Consider the following 26,677-nt stretch of genomic DNA (forward strand, 5'->3'; position numbering starts at 1 on the left):
CACAACATCACTTCCTATTTTTCTGTGCAAACTTACTGCATGATGTCATCAAATTGCTAGGTGTGAGGTGCACAGCTCTCCCATTGCACAAATGTTCAACATTCTGCTGCTTTTCCTGAAGTGTTATTTGTGATTTAATTTTATGCTGAATGTTGAAACAAGCAGATTAGGGTTCTTATCGCCACTTTAATAAAAATATCTACAAGAGATGATTTTGGCATTATGTAGTATGACCATATTAATGATTTGAAAATCTGAAAAACCAAGATGTTTAAATCTGTGAGAAGTTTACCTATACAGTACAAATCCAACAAAAAGGCTTGTAGCATTAGATGAAACATTTTACAGTGCCAATAGGAAAGTTTTAACATTTATCAATAATTGCACTGTCCATCATAACATTCTTCAGCTGAAATACTGGTTGTCAGGTATTTCTAGTGGTTTTTAAGATCATCACACAACAGATAGACATCAAAATTAGCATATTCTTCAATTCACACCTTTTAAAAAATTCTCATACCCAACATCTTTTATTTATAACATATCTTTCATTTTTGTAACAAATATGAAACAGTGGTTAAAAACAAAGTAAAAACAAAACACTTCCAACAATGTTTCCCTCTTGCTCAAAATTTGCATTCAATTTTCACTTTTTGCAGTTTAGACCAGTTTTACATTTGCTTTTCACTATTTACTCAGGTGTTAAGCTTAACAAGAATATGTGATAATACAGATACAGTGTACTTACTTTGGTTACTTATCAATGAAATTGGTTAATTTGAATTTTAGATAATTTGAATTAACCAAGTTTTAATGCTAATGATAACTTGTTCAATATCAGAATTGTCTTCATTCTTCCACTCTTATCATTTTTATATTCAATCATCTGACTCAAGTAACATCAGCTGCAATTCTTCATTGTCCTTCTCAATGTCAGTTCAATATGCAATATTCTCCATTTTCAGACAGAAAACAAAAAATAAAAAAATAATACACTAATAGGTTGCAGTATCATTAGTGTTGAGAAAGACACTTTTTGTTAGACAAACTGCCTAACTAATGAAGCAATGCTAGCTAATCAATTTGCCAGTCCCTTAAGAGTAGCTACTAAAAATTGCTAAATTTTATGTCACTTCAAAACAGATATTTAAAAAATTATTCTGAATGTATCTGAGATCAGCTGTAATTGCTAAAGGATTAAATAAATATACACCTGTTTCAAAGTATATATATTAAACAAGTTTCATTCCATTTAACTTATAATAAATAAAATTCTTCATGTCTTTGTAAAACCAAATTAAAGAAACAACATTCAAATGACATGACAACTAACCGCCTTAATAATAAGTAAATAAAGAGCAGATTTAAAATGACAATTTAAACAATAAATAAAACTTATAGATCTCTCACAATTTTTAACTAATTATTTCAATTCTTACATAACAGATTATAAAAAATATTTTACAATATTTTTTGTAAATATTCATAAACAGAAATTCTAGCACTATTACTTTCCAAGCACTTTAGAGAAAAATTTTAAATTTCTTTATTGCAAACTCAATTTTCTTTTTTATCTTCTTTTATTCCAGTTAACTGCTCCAACTGACTCTGAAAATTGATTTAAAAAATTATTTTATAATGAAATAAGATTTTAAAGTTAATTATTATAGCCAAAGATTCTCCTGCTAGTCCAGGAATTTTTAAATTATAAAGTATATTTTATTATTATCTGATAAAAATGACATTAATAAATCTCAAAATTTCATAAGACCTCTAAGATACATAATCTTCCAATAAGTTTATAATCATATGGTAAAACCTTATATTGAATGGGAGAAATTAACAATTCTCAAAACTTATTCTTTCTAGAAAGAAGATATTACTTTTATCTAACATATAATAGAACTATTTAGTGATATACAGATATCCCTCGTACAACACTTTGAAAATTTGGGATATCCGCCATACAACGTGACTTCTGGTTTTGCTCTAACACAGTTTTGGAAATCCTCCATACAAAATTTCACAAATTTTTACATATAAACTCTGTTATTTGATCATTTCTTTTATTCAAGCAAACATGCATTTTGTCCAAAATTTGCCCACGGATTTTTGAATATTGAAATTTTCAAATTTGTTTTGTGCCTTTTGTCAGGTTTATTTTAATGAAAACTAACAGGAAAGCAAGGACAAGGGAGAAAAAATTCTATCTATCTATCTGGTGTCATTATTGTTGCTTTCAGACTTTAGCCTTTAATCTATAAAAGCAAAACACAGTGACAGTCTTTGTATTTAGTAAATTAAAATTTTTTTTAAACTGCAAGTAAGTAATCATTTGTAAAAATGATGAACGAAATACAGCAGTATCTTGATACTCAAACTGTTCCAAATTGGAATAATTCAAATTCGAAATATCACTCTGTACTTGATTGAACAAAAGCGACCTGCAAGAACAAATTTTCAAATGACAACATTTTTATTTTGTCATCCATAGAAAATTATAATAAAAATGAAGAGGTTGCTGATATTTCTGATCAAGATCAACAAAAAAAGCTCAGATGACAACACTTTCATTTAACTAAAATTAATTAAAAGTACTGTATTATGTATTGTGATTGTTAATTAATTATTGATTATTAAAGCAAGCAATACATTATTTCCAAACATATTTCTCTTACTAACAAAAGTATATTATTCTTTTTTGCTAACTTCTGGAACATAACACTATGTTTTGCATTAATCCTTTGTTTCGTATAGCACTTTTTCAGAACACACCTACTGTGTTATACGTGGGATACCTGTACTTTCAATAATTTTATTAAATATGATAATATTTCAAAATGTAAATAAATGAAGACATGCATTTTATAAGCCATTTTGACAAATATTTGTCAGAAGTGATATATTAAATGTAAATAGTAAACATTTATAATAGTATCAATGTGTATTTTTATACATGTTTATTACTGAAATAGTGTGCTTTAGTCACTTGAAGTGCATATCATTGTAAAAACTAAAAATCATTGCATCAGGTCATGCATTGGTTCTGCATTCTTGTTTAGAAGACAACAAAAATTTAAGTATTAAATAGGAACAGTTTTATCAATGTTTTAACCATAGAATATTAAAAAAAAAATCAATTTAAGTTAATTATGAAATCTACAAAGTTATGAAATTTTGAAAATGATTCTATGTATTTGCAGAAAGACAATCTTCACCCGTGATTACCGGTACATATAAATTCCAATACAGCTTCTTCAACCTTAAAATTCCCGGTACATAAGACGACAGTTAACACATAAACTAACGTTTTCGATCCTCCACCGAGGTCTTCGTCAGGTTCGTTGATCATGGAATGCGAAAAGAATCGAACGCTTTCGAAATTCCAAAAAAAAATTTTGAATTTCGAAAGCGTTCGATTCTTTTTCGCATTCCATGATCAACGAACCTGACGAAGACCTCGGTGGAGGATCGAAAACGTTAGTTTATGTGTTAACTGTCGTCTTATGTACCGGGAATTTTAAGGTTGAAGAAGCTGTATTGGGACTATGTATTTGCATTTAATATTAACAAAGTTTTAACTATTTTTACCTGTGTTTCATTATATTCTTCTAGTAAACGATCGTATTCTCGAGAAAGCCCTTTGGATTGCTCTCTAATTGCATCTAAATCCACTTTTGCTAACTTCAGTTCTAAAAATACAAAATAATTTAATAAATAATTTTTGTTACTATTAACACATCTACAGGTAATAATATCAATTTTTCAACTTTATTCACTTCTACCAATTTTCAGAGTCAAATTTTAAAATATTAAAGGAATATATTGTGCTTAATCTGCATATTTTGAATGCTGTGATTTTCATATGCTTAATAATGTTATACAAAAAAAAACCAATAGAAAACAAGTTCATTGGTTTAATATTTATTACATTTATATTGACAAAATGACTTTTCCATTAAAGTATTTAAATTCAGTTTTCTATAATTGAATTTAAATACTTATAATATGCAATTTTATAACTCCAGAATTTCATTAAGAATAATTCAAAATAAGAATATTTCATGTATTTCATAAAATTACAATCAATATAAGTAAACCTAAATTGTATCAATTATAAGTCTTATGCTGAATTAAAAAACAACAAATTGCTCAATTTTGTCCATTACAAGTGTCCCTTATTAGCATTGGTGAGAAATGAAAATGATGCTTTGATATGAATAACACAAAATTATGAGGACCATATCAAACACATTCCTTAAAGTAATAGAAGGATATTTTACTGCAAAATCATTTGTCAAATAGCTTTTGTTTTAATACTTGATATTTATCATTATTAATAATGATGTTATGCCTGTTTATCCATCTGAGTATACAGTTTTTCTTTTTTATATCAAATGTCTTATGTCAAAATCAGTTTATAAAAAGCTGAATTTAATACTGTAAGGAAATTAATGTTAAAATTAAGATTTTTTTTTTTTAACTCAGATCAATCAAACAGAGTTTCTAAAATTAGATCTTTTGAATAAAAAGCAGAAGAAAAGGGGAGGCCTATTAGTGTAATGGATGAAATTATTATGCAAGTACTAATAGTGGGAGAGGAGACTAGAATAAGAGATATTTTTCGTATATCTTGGTTGTTTTTTTATGTTATGAATGGCAAACCCCGCACATAAAAATATTAGAGCTTTGAATAGAGCGTGGGTGATTATGTGAAAGTAGGCTAGTTTTCATTTGACAAAACAGAATAATAATATTGTAATCTAGTTTCATGGAAAGTTTCTAGTTAGATAAAAACTGTCAAGGAATCAAAACATTTCTGACCAAAAAAAAAAATCATAAATTAAAATAATTTCTGCCAAAACATCATTTTTATTTTAATTAATAAAATTAATTTATTTTTTTGGCATTCTACTCAATGTTTTTTTTTATTTTATATCATTTTATTGTCTCATATGACCAATATAATTCTACCTTCTCTGTATTTATATATTCTGTGTTTTTATCTAATAATTTTTTTTTACTTTATTATTATTAAAATTTATAATGTTTAAGAAACATCATAAAGATTAATATTAATAAAAAAAGTGAAGGAGGAGAAATACTAAAAATGAATTATAAAAATTATAACTAAAGTATCATGTAATCTCTTATAATTTGATTATGTAACAAGATCAAAAAATTTTTTAACAAATGAAATTTATACATAATATATTTTATATTTATTAAAAGGTAAAAATTACTTTCAAAGAAAAAAGAAAGTGAAATTATAAGCATAAATACACACTGTTCAAGAAAACATTTTAAACTAGGTGAGGCATGCAAACATTTAATTATTGTTACTTTCTTACAGTGCATATGCAGATTGTACACTGGCACAGGTGCCCCCAATTTGGTAAACTCTAGGCCCTAGCTATATCTTATTTTTCACTAAAAAACAAGTTACACTTCAATAAAAGAGTAAATCACTTTTGCTTTGCCTGCCTGCCTAATCTGCCATTCCCTGCAAGCATCCTCTATTGTGTTTCATATGTTTTCTGCTTAGACAGACCCAAAAGTCAGCTACATTTATTCTGTAAGGAACAATCCATTAGATTAATCTCTTCTAAAATGTCTAGTGCTCCACATGAAACATGAAAGTCATTGGGAGTCTCATCCCTTTCCACTTTTCATAGAACTCCAGTAACAGTGTTGCTTAAAAACTGAATATATGTAAGGGCTGGTTTACACAATATGACTACTGTTGACATTTTGCTGCTTGAAACAGCAACATAACATGGATTTACCTCATTTGAACAAACTTGTGACTTTTTGACACACTTGGTTCAAGTTGCAATGGTGTCACTGAAAATCTAATGTGTCAGATTTTTTGCTCCTTGTTGCACTGTCAAACAAATCAAAGATAAAACTCTGAATTACAAGAATGGTAAGAATATGATCCATGTTGGATCAAGTTCTTACCACTCTTGAGAGAAATGAATGCACATGTGAGCATGTCCTTGTGCATGCTCACAAGTCAGAACAATTTGAAAGTTGTTTTCCAGTGCATCATGTAAACATCTGAAAGTGCTGACAAATATAAATGTATTTTTGGGTGTGACAAAATGTTTGTAATAGTTGTATCTTGTAAGGCAGCCTTAAAAATGTATTCACTCTTTAGCCTATCAGACTGATTCTATGTCAGGTTTCCATAGCAATTATTGTAAGTTATCCAACTAGTCAGCAACTTCATGCACAGGAACACAAAAATCCTTAATCTGCCACTGCTTTCTTATAATACAGTGTAGGGCCATTAAGCCTGGGCCAGTAATCTGTGAATTTGCTTAAGCCACACAAAAAGCTTGGATCCCAATTTTTTGACACTATGGATCATACGAACCTGGACATGGCCTCTCAAACACTTGAGACAGGTGTTGACAACTGTCATTTTGGCATTTCAAATGTCCATTATTGATATGCTATGCACTATCGCGAATTAAATATTTAAATGCTGGCATATAATTTAAAGAGGTATTTTATAGAAGATTAGTCTTTTATTTATCAATAAACAATAAAATAACTTTAATACTATATTTGAATTTCATTCTATCTGTTTTATCCACGCCGAGTGTCAGTGTTATGGAGGCTGCCATCGTAACTGATTCACACTTTACACAATGCTACACAGTTAATCCATGGTAAATCCACAAAAAAAAAAATCAACTCATATTTAAAGTACAGTGTATTATTTTTAATTCAATAATCTGATAAAACTTGAAATTGTATAAATATGAGTCACAAACCCAATATAAATCACTTACTTCAGTTTCTGAATCTATAGCATGCACATCATATCTGCTTTAAAAATTTTTAAGCTGCAGTTAAGCAGTTTGGATCCCAATTACCATGGCTTAATGGCCTTACACTGTAGTTATAAATTATTATAAATTATATGTTACTGGCAAAACCCAATTTTATACCAAACTAGTTTAGAATTATTATTCAAGTATATTAATGGTTAAAATAAAATTAAAAGGCAATCAATTAGATGAACAATATTTATTCAAACATAGTCTACTTGATAATTATAGTAATTTATTAGAATAGGTTAGTGTGAATGTATGTCTCTTTAATCCGAATAAATAAATCCAGTAGAAGTCTACTGGATTTATTTATTCAGATTAAAGAGACATACATTCACATTATGTATATACAGCTACCACATCTGACATTGAGAAGAATAGGTTAGGTTAGGTTAGAACACACGTTCCCATTGTTCTGTCTTCTGATTGCTGGAATCGGAGAAGAGCCGCCACCGGAAACACGCGTTCTAACCTAACCTATTCTAATCATTTGGTTTCCAATAATTATGGTAATTTATTAGAATAGGTTAGGTTAGAACGCACGTCCCCACAGTTCCACGTCTTCTGATTGCTGGACTTGGAGACGAGCTGCCACCTTCGATACGTAGGGTAACATTAACCCCGTTTTTTATAATTAAGTAGACTATGTTTGAATAAATATTGTTCATCTAATTGATTGCCTTTTAATTTTATTTTAACCATCAGTATACTTGAATAATAATTCTAAACTAGTTTGGCCTGACATGCTTGCCTAGGCCAAACTAGTTTGGCGTAAGATTTTGCTGGTAACATATATAATATAAATCATATCTAATAAAATATTAAAGACAGCAAAAATATTAATTATGATTTGACTGATTTTCTAATATAATAGTAGTACTGAATGGGAAAATTTTTGTCCTGGCAAAACTCTTACTATTAAATATTTGAGTCATTCAGGTTGAATACTTGAAATATCAGATTATAATAAATTTTTTGAGAAGTCAATTAAAAAAAAAAAATGCATCACATTTAAATAAAATTCTTTTTTTTGACTTATGAAGAGTTACTGGTGCTTAATAAGCACAGTATACAAAATATGAAAATTTTATCTTAAAAAGGAATAAATATGTAGCTACTGTTTTATTCTATTTTTTTAATATCAGCTGAGTAATCATATTTTTCTGAAAAACAAATAATTACTAAGAACTGTGACACCTTCAATTGAGAAAAAAATCAAACTAACATTTATTGAAAAAACTAAGTCAATAATTAACAATATAAAAGTTCAAAATTTTATAGGGAAAGGGTGACATAGTTTGATAAGTATTTTCATCTACACAAAAGTCTTAATCCAATTCAAGACTATTTTTTTATTTTTTCAAAATTAAAACTTGACCAAATTCTATAACAATTTAATAAGCATTTCTTAGATTACAATATATGGTTATATTAATTGTAATAATAATAAGTCAACTATTTTATTGTCATCTTATAATAAATGTTTATGAAAACCTATTAACTTACCATCTTTAGTATTTTTCAATTCTTCTTTTAAATTACATATCTCTTTCTCTTGTTCTTCTAACTGCAAATTTCCTTCATTATCTGCACTTTCTTTTTTACTTGTAGTTACTAATTCTCTCTTTAAAAAAAATTAAATATAAATATGCTTTTAAAACTCAATGATAAATTAGAAAATTGAAGGTTTAAAAATAAATATTTTAGATAAATACAGAAATTTTACATAAGTAAAATGAAATAAAATTTGAAGATTTATGTATAAGAAAAACTAATGAAACTAAACTAAACTAAAAAAGAAAAAAAATGAATCTGACTTACCTTCCCCCACCCATATATTTTGTCACACAAATTGTTATGATTTAACATTAAACAAAATTTTATTATTAAAGACTATTAATTATTAAAGAATATCTACAGTTTATTTTAGGTCCTAACCTAACCTAAAATGAAGCCTATTTAAACACTTAAGTGTTTAAATATTCTTCATTTGTATAATTACTAATATAGTATCCCTGAGGCAGCAAAACAAATGGATTAAAATAATTTTTGTACTTGAATCCTCAAAAATTTTTGGATTGACTCAGATATTCAAAACCTTATCTGTCACCATCCCACTATCCCTATTGTTGGCCTGGCCAATTAATTACATGATAGGTGTTGATTGACAAAAACCTCTTAGCATCAGCAAATCAGAGAAATGAATTAAAATTAAAACAAAAAACTGACTCATCAAAAAACAATTTCAAAATCTGCAATTATGTAGATATATTCAATTGATTTACTAGGTATTAGATCAACAAGTTTGTAGATAACTTCTGATGTCTCTAAGTGACAAAAATTATTTTTATAGATAAAAATCATAATTCACGATGTAATGAATTGTATTCTAATGTACAATGACATGATATATAAGACAACAGTGAATGCAGGTAGTGCAAACATAGCTTTGGGGATAGATAAAAACATTTGACAGGCATTCAGAAGCAATTGCAGTAATAATAAGTGTGTCACCCTGCAGGGAGTGTGTGTAGAAAACTGATATGGCCATTTGTACACAATTATTGGTATTAAAGATATAAAATGATTTTTGCCTTTACTTTTTTATTCACCCTCAGAATTCAAAACTAATTCCTTCTGAGAATAAATCTAAAAAAATTAATAGTTTAAACATGTTTATTTTGATTTTTCAATTTATCAAAATATTTTATACTATGTGTATGTGACAACAAATGTTTTTTCTATGGAATTTTTGTTTTTTTATTTATAAAATTTAATATAAAATTATTACATATCTTAGTGCAGATATTATTATTAATATATATATACATACACTCAAACCTGTTTTTATGCGGTCTATTTTCGTGCGATGTTTTATTTGTGAGATTTGTTTTGTGTGATTTTTTGTGTGCGGTATATGAATTTCAATCAAATTGGTATACCGCACAAAAATAATTGCACAAAACACATTGCACGTATAAAAAAATCGCACAAAAAAGACCGCATAAAAACAGGTTTGAGTGTATATATAAGTACAGATCAACATAACATCTTACTCTTTCATTTTCTTTCATTAACCTTTCTGCTCTCTCTGTTGCACTTTGTGCTTGTTTCATTGAAGCTTCACAGCAAGCTATTACGTTTGCTTGGGCTGAAATTAATGTGACAAGTCTACGAATAACTCTAAAAGAGAAAAAACATTAAACATAATTGTTAATGATATTTTTAATAATTTTTTTTAAAATAATACAATTCAACTTTTCATATTTATTTTCTTATGATACAGTAGTTTTAAAAGAATAATTTAAATAAATTAGTAAAACATTTATTTCAAATCACAAAAACTTAATATTTATTACAGTGAATTTTAAAACAGAAACAACAATAAAGTAATAGTTGGCATTTATAATTTATTGTATAAGTGCAACATAGTTGACATTCACATTCACATGGTATTCTGACTCAATTTTTAGACAGCTGTGGTAACACAAAAGTTAAATGAAAAATTATGTTTTTTTCTAAATTGAAAAAGAGCATATGCAGATTTCTATACTTTCATTAGATCATACTGTTAATTGTCTTTGTCTTGATAATTGATCATTCTTGCCTGAAGTAAAAACATTTTTTGAAATTGTTTTAGGTAATTTAAAAAACAGCAGTAAAGTACAGGGTGATTATAATTAAAGTTTTCTATTCAGAACTCTGAATATTCCATTCTGCTTATGAGCTGTAACTAATAAGCAGAATAGAACTAAAATCTGTACATGTACTATTTAAGGGATAGGAAGAAGAATTTTGAGAAGTTTACTTCCAAAAACATAATGTTATTATGATTAATAATTACATTGAGAATAGTAAGATTATACGTGCTTAAAAAATTGAAAAATGTTATAGGGGGTCTGAAATAGTTACCAAATTAGACTTTAAATTCAAACTTTATTAATGTTTTGTATAAAATAAAACTTATATAACAAAAATTCCAAAGAATTATACTAAGAACATTGGTCAATATATCTCTTTCAGACTCATCCCAACCACAATGACACACATTACACAACATTTTGAAATCACCATTGGAAGAACAAAACTTCTTCCAAAATATGGACTAAACTTAGGTAAAAAGTCACCAATAAATGGCTGAAAAAATGAAAGTGGAAAAGGAGACACAGTAAAGGAAGAGATAGTTTAAGGGAAATGTAACACTGACACATGCAGATAGACATCAAAGAATCTGTGCATGACCCATCCAGTTATATCCATCTGTATGTATTGGGCCCTAAGCTTTCAGGTATTTTGGTTCCTCTTCTAGCACTTTAATCTTTCACTCCACTACAGCTCACAGCCTGATCCTGATATGATAGTTACTAGACCATAGTACTGTACATAGCTCTATTTTTGTATATTTTTGTAAAACAGTATTAGTACTTTTATTATTTTAAATCTTCCTGTATCCTAGGCACATGCCTAGTATGCCTAATGTTTAAAATAGCCCTGAATCTAGTAAATCATCTTCCATTCCATTGACCATCTTCATTGATACTCAGCAAAGCCATCAAGGAGACCCACTGAGGTTTGTAGAATTTTGTTCATTTTGTAAAGAATTTGTAAACTCTCTCTCTCTCATGTGTTCACAGAAATTGAATTAATCTTCCATTTAATTAGAGAAAATAAATAGATTATTGAATAATTTGTATGCTTAACCACTCTCTGTCAAGACCCACATAACATCCATCTTTCAAAAGGGAATGTTTATGGCTCATGTAGGCAAACCACTCAGGCTGAATAGAAATTGCCTCAGAATAAAATGGAATGAACCTCAATGTATTCCTCATAAATAAATATAAAACTGTTAAACTAATGATGAATATTTAGTTTTTTGAACAAATAGCTGAATGTTAAATAAAGATAACAATATAGATGCAATGTTGTGTAACTGTTTAATTCATATGTCAATAATGAATAGGCTGTACTTTATTCATGTACATTATGAAAAAGTTGTCAAATAACTCTAGATTTAATTCAAAGAAATAAAAGCACTTACAACCAAAGAAATAATGCAAATCCTGCAATGTAGAAATTTCTTTGAGATCTGAATAATTTCATACTGACTTGAATTTCAGCTTCTAAATGTGAATGACCTTCAGTATGAGCTTGTTCCTTTGTAGCTGTATATTTTCTCATTTCTCGTATTGAATCTATGAGTCATATTAACATTTTAAATTTAATTCAGAAATATGAATTATAAATTTATACTTAAAAAAAAAAAAAACATACCCAGAAAGAACAATACCAAAATACCAATAAATACAAGGAAATACAAATTTGCTTGATTAGCTATACTCTGACATATTCTTGATTTGAAAAACCTGTGCCATCTACAAGGAAAAATTAAATATTAAATTAATTAGTTATTATTATTCTTTACATTATATTAGAAATTCTACAATGATTAAAATAATAGGTAAATTTGTTTCATTAATTTTGGAAGCTTTTAATGAATTTATTTGCTAAATATATAGTTTAAAATATATTATTTTAAAAATTTATTTGATACAGTAGAGCATCGATTATCCGACCCCCGATCAACCGTCATCACATCGGTTAACCAACCGCGTTCTAGTCGGCAAATTCAAATGTCCGCTAGTGATGGGCGCTATAATATTTGGCTATGTCTTGGCTTCTTTAATATTATTTTTGTTAAATTTTTGCGTGTTTTAGCCAGAAACACTGGCTTGACCATGGGAGGCCAGGATTTAAACCAGGCTTAATTTTCTATTTTTTCTTTATTTCTGTATTTATTTTGTGCTAAATAAAGAAATAATTTAACGATGATTATTATTTAAAAAAAAATTTGTTAGGCTTAACATCAATGAAAATTCAACGCGAAGTAGATTAATTGCAATATACTAATATGCTTATTACATGGGATATACTAATACCCTATACTAATAATGTATTTTTTCATACTTTTCGGTTATCCGTTTTTTCAGTTATCTGACCAACCTCAGTCCCCAATTGAGTCAGATAATCAATGCTCTACTGTAATATATGCTTAAAAACTATAAAGATAAAATATTTAAGCATTATAAGCAACGAAAAATTAAATCTACTTAATGTAATTAAATACATTACTTGTTTGCACAAGAGATTGGTAAGAAATATTATAAAATTATTTGAAATTTTTAAGCATCTTAAAAAATTCAACAGAATAATAATTTAGATTTTAATGTTTAAATTTTATAGATATTCAAATCTTAAAAAAGAAATATTAAAATCTATTTTCTACTTCATAATTTTATGATTATAATATTAAAATTTTGAAACACAGCAATACGTAAAAATTTAATTACATTTACAACAGTCTATAAAAATGGATTAATAGAATCTCCCATAAAGATGGAGTTTGAGACAAGATTATTATATTGTAATTAAAACTGTTAATTTACTTTTATTTTATTTTACACTCCTCAATAGTGAAATTGCAAGACCATGAAGGAATGTACATAGCCACATGCACATTGCAGGACCAGTAGAGGAGACAGAAAAATGCAAATGATTAAAAGAACAAAGATATGCAACAGACAGTTGTTTATTCAGTAACAAATATGGCTCCATGGGCAGCTATACAGGCCACTATACAGCAAGGCATACTATCAATGAGGTAATTAATGGTTGCCTGAAGTATCCCTTTGCCAAGCTGCACTGTCCACTGTGTGTCCACTGCAGTGCACATGTTGTCTATGGTATGTGGCTACTACATGAAGTCAGGAAAAATTTTATGAAGATTATCTATTAAAAAAAATTGTAATTTAGGCTAAATTCTCATAAACAGAAAATTTTCATTACAAAAACAAAATATGCTGCTAATGATATGAAAAATGATCATTTTTACATAAAAGATATCAAATTTAAATATAACAGTTCCTATACAACAATTCCCATACAGCATGTTCATCACACAAAAGATTTTAAAAAATGTATTTGTTATTGTTACTGAGAGATTATCTTAATTCTAAAATATTTTGAAGTGCATTTATGACAATTATATTTTGAATTTCTTACCTTAATGGTGAAATGAAAGGCAATAACAAGATAATTACAATGGCTATTTCAGAATAAAGAAATACAGCAACCAATGTCCACTGAAGACTCATTTTCATAAAATTTATGCAAATCACTATTTTCCTGTAAAATACATGTAAACAAATTGTTAGTTTTTTAAACATGTAATAATGATGATTAACACAAAATATTAAATAAGATAATAAATCAAACTTTGCAATAGCAAATAAAAGCTCTTCTTAACTATAAGAGTCATTGAATAGTGAATAATCAAAATTTTAGGAGATTTTCATAATTTTAAGTATTGACTCAATGCTTTTCAATTAATATGATAAAAATATCAATAATTTGTAGGATATTTGCTAGTTAAGATATTGTTTTTGAATCATCTGTTTAGATCATAGTTGCCAACCCTCTGTCTTTCATGCTGAGAATCCACCTCTCGAAGCAGTTGTCTGAGCTAGAAATTTTAATTTCTTGAGATAACATAACACTTTTAATACATTGTCTTTGCAAACATGTATTTATGGCCAATACTAAAACTCCTAAGTGTTTGTATGTCAATTTTTTAGAAATTGTCCACTGTCCCAACATTAGCATTTTATTTATGTTCAAAGTTGCTGTATGCATACAAGAATTTCAATGCAAGCTTTAAACTTCTAATTAAATTATGAAAATTAATTTTTTTCTAAAATATTGAAATCTTTTTTTCTAAAATATATGAAATTTTGTCTCAAAGTGTGGCAGATATATGAGATCTCTGATACAAGAAAGCTGATTTGAAAGTTCTTGTAAATCTAAGTCAAATACCAAAATCACTGTCCTCATGATTCAATCAATGAGATTCAGAAATCAATGATTCTGTCCTCATAATCTATAACAAGGTTATAGATTATGAGGAATCATTAATTTTTGTAATTTTTTCTATACATAATTAGCTTTTCATATAAAGTAGATATGGTATAGTATGTTATATATAGGCAAATGTACTATTACTCTATATTTACATTCTACTACTAGCTAGTAGAAAAAGACAATATTATAAACCTATTATTGTGATAAAGAGAATGAAGATTGAATAAATGTTTAAAAGTGCTGCAAGTCTTCAATCTTTCTATAAATTGCTTCTTTTTATTTTTCAGCATTTACATTTCAAAATCAACCCTTACTAGTTATCATTAGCCTCATTTATAATCTAAGGTTGGCAAGGACGTTATACCTAGTGAAAATTTGGTTAAATGTTCAAAAATGATTATCAATTTCTAAGCTAACTGAAATCAGATAGTCAACCATCCTGATATGGTCAGGATAATTCCAATTTACTACTACTAGTACATGTCTTGCATTACAAATTTGTGAATTGTCTCACAATGAGATTTTTGTAACAATTAAATTTTCAATTTTGCATACAAAGACTTCCACCACTATAAAATTCAGCCAAGTGTATCACTGTGGTTAACTTGGCAACAATGCACTCTGATGACTATGTAATCAGGCATAAACTGTATTTTCAGGCTGGCACTGCAATCAATTGTTTACTACAGAAGTATGATTCCCTACAGTCCACTTCAAATGTAAACTGAAGTGTAAAATCAAACTTTAGAATAAATCACTTTGGCCAAATTATTGAAATGGAAAAAAATTTATTATTAAGAGAATTAAATAATAATGTTGAATTAAATAAAAGTTGCAGATAATATAAACTGCATTTGAATCCTTCTAAAGAGAAAGATTCTCTTATTTCATCTGCCCCACAACTTTTTGATATTTAATTTTTTACGTTATTTTGCTGCAATTAATGTTTATAATATAAATGTTTATGAAATTATGCATTCCTTTAAAGTAACACACTGTTGTTTTTTTTAGTCATTTTTTATAATGACTGTTGGTAATATATATTATTTATAATAAAAATCAAATAGTAATTTTATGCTTTCATTAACTTTATCCTCACATTTTGGTTGTCCCACATTGGCATTTTAGAAGTGTGGCTACCTACATGAGGCAGACTCAAAACTTTGAGAGCCATTTTGCCCTAAAATAGGGTAACCAATTTTTTTTTTGGCAAATCTGGGGACACATGTCAATCATCACTTTTTAGGGTACAAAGTAGCAGCCTACATGTATAAGTACAGTCAAATGAATACTGAACATACCCATGACTGAGACCTAAACATTTTAATTTTGATTGAGCTTGTTCATTTCAATCAAAGCTCTTCTTCAATACGGTTTATAGCGTGAGGCCTGAGTGATACTCGAGCTCATATGTTAAAAATTTAATAAAAGTGTCAAATCAGAGGATCAGGCTTTAATTCTAATGCTCGTAAAAACTGAAAGAAAAACCTAAATAAAATTGGGAAAGAATAAAATTATTAATCAAGGGGAAAAAACTTTTTAAATAACCTTGAAAGGAGATCTAGCACAGAGATTATGTGTCAGACTTACAAGGATTTGAAACAATTAAATACAAGCAGGAGTTTCAAGGTGCAATTAATTTCCCTTGATCGAATAAAACAGTGTCAAATTTGACCCTTCATAGCCCAAAATAGTCTGTTATCTACCTGGATACATGAAACTGACTAATTGGAAAGCTATAGATCCAAGGAAAGAATCCTTTAAATGCCTGGATCTCAAGGAAAAAAGCAGACTTTCCTCTGCCTTGTCTTCATCCCTAATGTCACCATCCTGCATCGAACTGTTCTGGTTTTCAACACTTCATCACAAAATCTCCCAACACCCATAGAAGAATCTTGACTGACTGCTCCAGGGCCATTGACTATACAGTCCAGCTCCAACAGTTGATGAGACACACTATAGATTGTAAGATTTAGCATAACTAAATGAGTTTATTTGTCACTGCAGCTATCTGCCTCACTTTCTTTCACCCCACATACAATAAATTCTGACATTTGGTTATCCAATTCAGCAACCTTACAACAGCTATTTACTTTTGGTGTTTTTTTTTAGCTATATTTTTTGTTTGCATTTTAAAATTTGGTTCCTTTTTGGCATTTCCTAAAAAATTAGTTACTTCATTAAAAAATTACCTGCAACCCTGAAGACATTGGACACATCCTCTGGTCAAAAAAATTGGCAACAACAATATTACAGTAACCACGAGGAAACAAAAAATGGGGACAAGTCTCCTTTTTGGGAACAAAACCAGTGTTGCTTCCTTGTTGGAGACAGAGGGTCAAAACAGACTGTCTCTAGAAATTGGGGACAGATGGTCACCCTACCTAAAATGTAGAACATATTTTTCTCTATAAATAAAATTAAGTTGTCAGCAATTTCTTGTGTAATTTACACTGCAAATCAATACATTTATTGTAAATTTTAAATTATTCACATGTTCACCTCCAAAACTTAGAAACTTGCAATATTTTGAAAATTCCTACCAGATACAAGACTAAAAGCAAGCCATGTCCAAGAAAAAGTGGGATAGATCAGGTCATTCTGCAGACCAAAGGTACAATGATAAAATTTGGAACCTATGATCAAACATGATAGGTTCCTTCATGTATGAATAAAAATAAAAAGCTCCTGTATTCAAAGTATAATGACCTTTTGTCCACTGGTCCTCTCCGCAGATTTCTCTGAATATATTTTAATTTGACTCACCCTATACATAATTATATTTTATAAATTCTCAATCATCATTATTTTGATACATTAAGTTGTTTTCTGAACACACACACAAATGTTCATTAAATAGTTTTAACCTCAAATTTGACCTGAAATCATTTTATATATACTGTATCAGAAACAATGCTGTAAATTAAAATCAACCACAATTAAGCCTTTTCTAACTAAAAATCAAGTAAAAAAAATTAAAGAGAAAATGGAGTCTATAGTCTACAACAGGGATGGGCAACCCGCGGCCTGCAGTAATATTTTTTGTTGCCCGCGTGGCATAAAACGTGAATAAATACATCAATTTCCCAGCTTAATAAGATATTCGACAAAAATTCAAATGTTATTTTCTACAACTTATATTTGTGAAAAGTTTTTTCGCAATGAATTTAGTAAAAATTAAAACAAGAAACCGGCTAACAGATACATCAAAACTAATTTAAAAACTAGCAGTGACTGATATTTAACCAAATATTTCCGATATATTACGTTTAGATCAGTGCCAGAAGCTATATTACGTATATCTATGCTAATTTATAATTATATATGAATAAAGAATTGTGATTTACCGACAGTTCCCCCCTCTTTTCTCTTGTGCGCGGCCTGCGTCAGTTCGAAAGTTTTGAAATGCGGCCCTTACGTAGAAAAAGGTTGCCCATCCCTGGTCTACAATAAAAAGCATAAATGAAGTTTAACAACTATCTAGATAAGTTAAAGTTAAGTTAAATGTAGAACATACTGAATGACTTTTTAACAGAGTGAATGCATTAAAAATTTGGAGAACATGTTAAACATTTAATCAGCATTTGGAAAATTTTGAGGCAAATGCAATGTGTTAATTGAATGCATCATTAGTGTTTAATGGATTAATAATAAATTAATTCACTCTAGAAGTGTTAAGAATTATTAAATTCTATAGAGAATAAAATAATGATATAATATACATTTTTTATAATTTACTTTATTGAATAAGATTACCTTATATAAAAAATAATCAATAAAAATATTTTAAGAACATTAATATTGCTTTAGTCTTATTCTAAAGAGAAAACTCAATCAAAAGAGCTCATTTGAAATATGCTTCCATTTATATGGTTGGTTCAATAGAAACCAAATTTGGCCCATGTAAACAATGTTTGTGCAACAGACAACCTCATGATGCCTTGTAACATGTAGGTTGCAATGCCTTCTAAGCCAGTGTACTAGCATTGTTGTGGTTGATGGCACAATGAGCCAGAGAAATTACAGCCAGAGAAAGATGGCATCCAAGACTAACCAGCATGCTGTAATTCAGTTTTTGAGTGCAGAAGGCTGCCAGCCTATTGAGATTCATTGCTGAATGCAAGTCATATATGATGATGCATGTGTTTTGAAGACAACAATAACAGATTACAACAGAGTTCTGGTTTGGCAGACGATCAACAATGGATAAGCCATAGCCTGGACCTACAACAGCCAAAACGAACATAAATTTTGCAGCAGCCAAAGAACTGATACAAGAAAACTGTTGTGTGAGAATTAAAGTTCACTGCAATGCAATTAGTTATCAGCATTGGTTTGGTCCACTCCATTGTTTAAGGCTAAGTACGCATTGGGCGTTGCGTTAAACACGCATTAGCAGTGTACACACTGCACGTTTAGCTCGGCATTCGCCAACCGTCAGTAGGGTGTGTGCACAGGCTCAGTTTGGAAATGAACGTGGAAGCGATTGCTTGTGTGTGGCTGCTCTATCGTCGCTATAAAAGACGATGGCAGAGGCAGAGAATTTTGGATGCACCCAATATTATGAAATAGATTGACTCATGGAATGTTTCTGACGTTGTATCCAAAACTAAGACAATATGAACCGAAGTTTTTTAATTATTTTAGAATGTCTATAAAATTATTTGATGACTTACTCCATATTATAAAAGTGGATATTACTGGCAAATCAACAATTTTAAGAGACTCAATTTCTCCAGAAGAAAAACTCGTTATAACGTTAACGTGTGTCCATTCTACCCGAAAGCGCGTGATTGAATGTACAACAAGATGGCAGTTCATTATCTCAAAACGCGCAGCTGACACTCGCGAAACGCATGTTTTAACCAAAATCTATCAACACGCGTTTGACGCGCTTGGCCGGAAGCATGCATTTGAGTGTGTATACCTATGCGGAACTCCTGGTTCTTTAAAACGCGCATTACCAAAGCGCACGCTTCAAAACGCCTAATGTGTACACAGCCTTATGATCTCAGATTCAACAAGATTTGCTTGCAATGGGTTCTATGAGAACCAAGTACAGATCAAAAGGCAGTACAGAAGGATTTGTTGATACAGCACCTGCAATGTTATCACCATGAAGGAAACTAATTTCTGTGCAGAACTGTAGTTGATAATGAAACATGGTATTATCACCGAGTCAGAATCCCTAATATCGAGCCTATAGTGGAGACATTCAGAGTTACCTGGTCCAAAAAAAGTGAAAAGTCAACTGTCCCCCAAGGTTATGCTGACATTCTTTTTTTGTTACGAAGGACCATTACTAGTGGAATTTCAGCAACCAGGTTAACCATTAACACTTGATTGCCTGCTCACAACAATTAAGATATTCTAGTAAACTGGGTCATGGAGTCATTCTACTTCACAACAATACCCATGAACATACAGCTATCACTACCAAGACCAAACTGAAAACATGCATTGAGAACAGCATGACCTCTCCCCTTATGACTTCCACATCTTTGGACAGCTGGGGAGGGGAAAAAACTCAAAGGTTGTACTTTTCAGTCAGATGGAGAAGTAAAAGACACTATTTGGGACTTTTTCAATCACCAGTCAACATGCTTCTTCCAGGAAAGAATTTTTCATGTGGTAAATCAGGGAGATTCATGCCTTAATGCTGGTGTAGATTATGTATAATTGTCATCAATACAGACAAAAGTTCTTAAAGACAAATAGTTTTCTATTGAACCATCCATATATATTGTTGAAAATTCTATAGTTATCTAGAATTTCAATTATATAATGTTTAGATATCAAATATAAAATATGTATTTCATTCAAGAAATATATATTAACATAATATAAACATAATTTTATATTATTTCATTAAAGTTAGCTTATGTATATTCATAATATTTTTTTATTTAATTAACATTAGTTTTTTAGGATTTTTTAAAAATTTTCAATCTTTGGCTATTTTTATATTATCCTTGGGACTTATCTTTCAAATAAGGCAGTCATCTTCAATTTTACTATGTTTACAATTTTATTAATTTTTCCACTAATATTACATCTCTTTTTACCTCTAATAATTGTTTGTTTTGAAAAGATATAACTGAAGTTATAATTATAACTTCGGGGATACTATAGATTACCACCTATGGAATTTTGGGTGTTTGGGTATATCTTTGAACTCAGGGGACCGAGACGAGTTCAATGATACCCTACTTTTGGACCGGAGACAAAAAATAAAAAGTTATCACACTTTTTACCGGCGATCACGCGATGATCGGGAGTCGTGTCGCTCTCTCCACTAAGTCGGCCTCGCTATCGCGATCGGGAGTCACGTCGCTTGCTGTTAAAATGCATTTTATGCCATTATCTCGTCATCTTTATTGATAATATTGATAAACGCTACCTCCTGTTTTTTCTTTTGTTCAAGAACTACCGTGAATCAATAACTAGTGACGTTTAGCACATGGCGGCCTGCCGGCGGCTCCCCTCCGGAAGGTCAGTTGAGAGCACGAACAGTTGGAACAGCCGCCACGAGTCGCGTTGCTCTCTCTGCTCTCGTATCGCATGTTTAACCCTCCGGGAGATGATCGTAGTCCGACGTCATGGTTTGCAGACTTTATCGCAAGATGGCAGTACTAGCAACTACATTGCCATATGCATGAGAGCATTAAAAAAGTATGGTAACTTAAAAAGTACGATAACTTTTTTATTTTTCGTCTCCGGTCCAAAAATGGGGTACCGTTGAACTCGTCTCGGTCCCGAGTTCAAATATATAATCAAAGTCCTGAAATTCCATAGGTGGTAATCTATAGTACACCCATAACTTCAACTGTCTTTTCAAATCAAATGAACTTAATCCTATTTTGATTTAATAATTCAGAAAATCTAAAATACAAATAGCTACATTATTTGAGGATAAAGTATTAATACAAAGTGTACAAAATAAGCAAATTACATAATATAGTAAAAATATGCAAAATCATTTTATTATTCACAACTTTTCAGCATTTTTTTTTAAGTAAAGATTTACACTGCAAACACTCAATATCAGTCAGTACTTTGTTTTCACCCAGTACATCTGGACACACGTAATTTGATGTCATTGTTAAACCTATTCATATTCAGAGCAATGAATTCTGTTGAATTTAATTAATACGCTGGGTCCAATTTATAAAAAAGTACTACAGGGCTTTAAAAGTTGTCCAATGTCATCTTATTTATTACAGAAAAATGTAAAAATGTAATGCCATTCGTTAGTTCATATAATAAATTGAGCTGAAAATTAAAATGTATAAAATAAATCTTAAAAGTTAATATTCTGATGTTCATTTTGCTAAATAAATATAATATAGTTCATTTAATTTTAATAAAAAAGGTAAACAATTTTTTGAAGCTGAAATTAAAGTAAAATTTAGATATTTCTGTTAAAAAATTAAATCTGAAGAATTTTATTTAGTTTGGATATAGGCTACAGTAGTTTTATAGTTTGTACAAATAAATTTATGTAAAAATTATTATATTTAAAACTTTGGCAATAACAAATACCTCTGTTCGGATTACATTTACTGCTGAAGAAATTAAATCTAAAATATCAAAATATAAATAATTGATTTTTGGTACAATACTTTATTGTGATATTAGAAATAAATTTTAGTAATCTTCTATGTTAATAGACAGTAATTTTAATAAAATTATATATTTCTTGTTTGAAAAGTAATATAAGATATATCACTAAAACTTTATGCTTAGTACTTATTTAGAATGGATTAACACTTTTGACACTGTTGTGTACATTAACGTTAATTTTTCCTACTTAATTACTCTAAGTAAAATATAATATAAATATACTAATCTCAACAATAACAACTTATTTTAAAATACTTTTGATAGAATAGGATACACAAGTATTATACTTAAAAGTAATGTTATTAATAAAAAATAAAAGTAACAAGTACTGCACTCTTAGAACCTATAACCGGTAACTATAACAGTTATAGGTTCTAAGAACGCAGTATTTTACACATTCCGGTGTTCTCCAGTGCAGTTTAGTGTAAAAATAACAAGATATAGTTCTTTGATTCAGATAAAAGTCTCCATTTATTTTATAGTATCTTTTAATATTAAGAGATTGTATATTCATTATCTGTACAGAAGTGATCTTAAAACTGGAAGTACCACCAATTTAATCAGGATTTTTATCATCACATCAGATTATAATAATACAGCTTCAAGATCAAATTTTATCTTTTAAATATCCAACTTCAATAATGATAACATATCCTTCTCTTACTTTTAGTAGATTATTTTCACTTGAAATGATTTTATTTAAATCAGTTTTATGTGTTACTATAAAATCAGTGTCCCCCATAAATCGGACCCATAAGAATTATACTGGTGTTTGTTTATTCTTTAACAGGTGATGTAAGGTGCCAAGTAAGGAGGAATGAACTTCAACTATTTTGATAATTAGGACCCTCAGTGTGAAGTCACCAAAACGTTTGTCTTTTAAATACCGAAAATTTCGCACAGAGTGTCCTCAATCAAAATAACTCAAATCAGTTTCTCCTTATTCAATGCCGTGCATTACCCGCAAAAGATTAATCAAATATCAACATATCTCTTACAAGGCTAATTTATGGGACATACCATATTTTATATGCAGTTACATTTAGTTTAATTTACTATTTATTAAAAATAAATATTTTCTCAAAAATGTATATACTGCATCTTCCAAAAGTATTATTCAAATTACTATTAAAATATAAGGTAAAATATAATTTCATTTTCTACAGAAATAAAAAACATATGATGTAAGATCCCTTCTAAATCAACTTCTTGACATGACACACAGTATACATGTACTGTACTTTATAAAAACAAAATTAAAATTATAAATTGTATTAATTGTTTGTAACTATATTATAATGATGGAAAATCAATCAATAAGTATAATTTTAAAAATGTCAAACGAAAAATGCCAGTTAAATTCGATTTAATACGCTAAACTGATAAGTTAATTCGTACTTACGTGACTTGCGCTCGCACTTCCACCCACAAGCAGACACCAAGTGACTACTAGCTGACTCAATCTAGTGTAATGCATCGTTTTCGGATTACTTTCCAACATTTCTAATTTTGTTTCCGAAGGAATTCTTATTTTTAATTTTGCTGTAAAAGTCTAGCAGTAATCCAAGATAAATAAACGAAGATTACCGATGATTTTATATTACATTTAAAATAAAACAAATTATATAAAAAATTTACTTATTTGCTTAATATAATTTATTTGATCTATTTCACTGTCTGAAATATTTTAATATCTGTTATTAAAATTCTGATTATAAATATTGTCATCGGTAAGGAAAAAGTGTTAATTGAATGTAAAACAAAGAGAAATTTTAATTTTTCTACATAGGACAGTATCTAGTGGTCGAATGGTCGAGCGGATAGAGTGGTATCCCATCGTTCTGGGGGACCGGGAGAAGATCGAAAAACTCTAGAAATTTTCTGGGGGTTGGTCCGTTCGGATATGTTGCGGTCGGTCTTTTACCACGACGTATCCGTACCGTATCCGAACAAACCGCCTCCCAAAAAATTGTGGTCTTGGTCAACCCTAACGGGCTTACTAAAACAAAGGCTTTCTTAGGGCCTTTGCTTTAGTAATTCTTCTTTGATTCTTTCTATTAGTTGGAAAGAATTATAAAAAATAATAAAAATAACATAGAACAGTATCAATTCTTTCTTTTCCTATTGATGGAAAAATTATAGTATTTTTTTATATGCTTTTTTTTTTTTTTTTTTTTTTTAACTCTTTCCGCCCTGTGGGCACTAAGAGGGCCTCTTTTAGTAGGCCCATTATGGGTTCGGCCAGGCCCACAATGGGGCGACCGGGTGGTGAGGGACGGGGCCCGACATATCCGAACGGACCACCCCCCGAAAAATTCCTGGGGATTATTCGATCCGTTCGGATTCGATCCCGGGTCCCCCAGAGCGGTAGGCTGCCACCTTTACCGCTCGGCCATTGGGCGTTTTATTTTTTGTATTTTTTCCGTTCTGTGGACACCAAGAAAGCGCTTTTTTTATGCTTGGCCAGTCCTACAATGAGAAGCTAAGGCCCGACTTATCCAGGAGGGACCACCCTGAAGCATTCTTCGGGATTTTTGACTCGTTTGGATTCATTTCCAGGTCCCCAGAACGGTAGGCTGACACCATAACCACTCAGCCATCTAGCCGCCTGCTCCATTAGGGTCAATAGGAAGTGCTTCTAGGGAAACTTCTCTAATTCCCGATGGGCCAGTACGCTTCTGGGCCTTAGTTTGAAAAGCACATGCGCTAAAATAAATGGTGATCATATAATTAGTAGTAGTTATTCAGAACACTCTGTGGAAAGAACTACAGTATTCGACAAATATCAACAAAATTTGGTATACATACTCTCTTGATAACGTGGTTTCAACTTTTGAGAAAAAATTTGATTTTAAAATTCAGCTGTTAGTGCGAAATTTGGCGCTGCTATCCTGTAAAACGAACTACAGTATTAGGCAAATCTCAACGAAGAAAACGTATCGGTACATATATGCACATCTTTTAATTAATTTGCATATATATATGTGAGTTTTTTTTTTTTTTTTTTTTTTTTTTTTGTAACTCTTTCCGCCCTGTGGGCACTAAGAGGGCCTCTTACAGCAAGCCCATTATGGGTTCGGCCAGGCCCACAATGGGGCGGCCGGGTGGTGAGGGACGGGGACCGACATATCCGGACGAACCACCCCCCGAAAAATTCCTGGGGATTTCTCGACCCGTCCGGATTCGATCCCGGGTCCCCCAGGGAGGTAGGCTGGTAACCTTGACCGCTCGGCCATCCGGCCGCTTATATGTGAGGTTAACCGAGGGTAGGAGATGGAAGAGGATAACAATCTTCTCTATCTCTTAACGGCACAAGACCTTGAGGTCCGACCTCGTTTGTCAAAAGGATGATTAGGGATCGAGCGGTCAATGATTAGTTACGGATTTGGGATCGAAAAATCCCGTTTACGTCAGGAACTGACACCAATCTATCAATTTCTCGCGGATAGATACGCGTTATTTTCCGAATCGTGGGATGCCGGATGATGGCAATGGAGGAAGAAACGCACACTCTTTTAGAGAAAAAAAATACCCGTTTATTTTGGGATTGATATGAAATACATTAATTAACATAATTGGAAATTATCGAATCGAATTATTAAACCGCATCTCGATTGACTGAAGAGAGAGAGAGTTTACAAAACATCGCGAGTAGGATAAATACCTTCGTGATCCTGAGATTTGTTGATAAAGTCCGAAGAACGAGAGTTCGCTTGGGTATAAGAGTCAAATGGACTGAAGAATATTGGGATGGACGGCTTCACTGGCGGGAGATGATAATCCACGGCACACACACAATCACTGGACAGTTTTTTTTTTTTTTTTTTTTTTTAACTCTTTCCGCCCTGTGGGCACTAAGAGGGCCTCTTTTAGTAGGCCCATTATGGGTTCGGCCAGGCCCACAATGGGGCGACCGGGTGGTGAGGGACGGGGCCCGACATATCCGAACGGACCACCCCCCGAAAAATTCCTGGGGATTATTCGACCCGTTCGGATTCGATCCCGGGTCCCCCAGAGCGGTAGGCTGCCACCTTTACCGCTCGGCCATCCGGCCGTCATCACTGGACAGTTGTCGAACTTTTCTCCGGTTGCCTCATCGTTCGTTTTCCTTTTATTTCGGGATCTCGGGTTCGAGATTTTACGATGCACGTCAAGGGTGGAAGTTCTTTTTGACCAATGGTGAATTACATGATATAATTATTTTTCAACAGTTAACTCATCTTCTACAAGGAAGTATTACCGTGGGAACGAAGGTTTATGATTAAATTTTACGAGAAAATTTGTCGGGTGTTTTT

The 26,677-nt window shown here is 30.6% G+C and overlaps 1 protein-coding gene across 1 annotated transcript; it reads right to left on the reverse strand.

The window, feature by feature from the left end:
- Positions 1-511: 511 nt before the first annotated feature.
- On the reverse strand, positions 512-23,920 carry LOC136979093 (B-cell receptor-associated protein 31-like). Its single transcript, XM_067275006.1, has 8 exons — positions 23,785-23,920; positions 13,905-14,027; positions 12,117-12,217; positions 11,884-12,037; positions 9,899-10,025; positions 8,349-8,466; positions 3,592-3,692; positions 512-1,608 (listed from the first exon to the last, which is right to left on the reverse strand). The coding sequence occupies exons 2-8, from the start codon at positions 14,000-14,002 to the stop codon at positions 1,558-1,560; spliced, it is 750 nt and encodes a 249-aa protein (XP_067131107.1). The 5' UTR covers positions 14,003-14,027; positions 23,785-23,920; the 3' UTR covers positions 512-1,557.
- Positions 23,921-26,677: the final 2,757 nt, after the last annotated feature.

The sequence above is a fragment of the Centruroides vittatus genome, unplaced genomic scaffold, assembly GCF_030686945.1.
Source record: "Centruroides vittatus isolate TY-2023 unplaced genomic scaffold, ASM3068694v2 contig_577, whole genome shotgun sequence".
Taxonomy (NCBI): Eukaryota; Metazoa; Arthropoda; class Arachnida; order Scorpiones; family Buthidae; genus Centruroides; species Centruroides vittatus.

What these genes read in the sequence shown, in the direction of transcription:
- LOC136979093 (XM_067275006.1), bottom strand. Translation starts at nt 14,002, where the DNA reads ATGAAAATGAGTCTTCAGTGGACATTGGTTGCTGTATTTCTTTATTCT. An exon ending in TTTGGTATTGTTCTTTCTGG is followed by an intron (nt 12,038 to 12,116) that starts GTATGTTTTTTT and finishes TATGACTCATAG; the next exon opens with ATTCAATACGAGAAATGAGA. An exon ending in ATTGAAAAATACTAAAGATG is followed by an intron (nt 3,693 to 8,348) that starts GTAAGTTAATAG and finishes TTGTATTTTTAG; the next exon opens with AACTGAAGTTAGCAAAAGTG.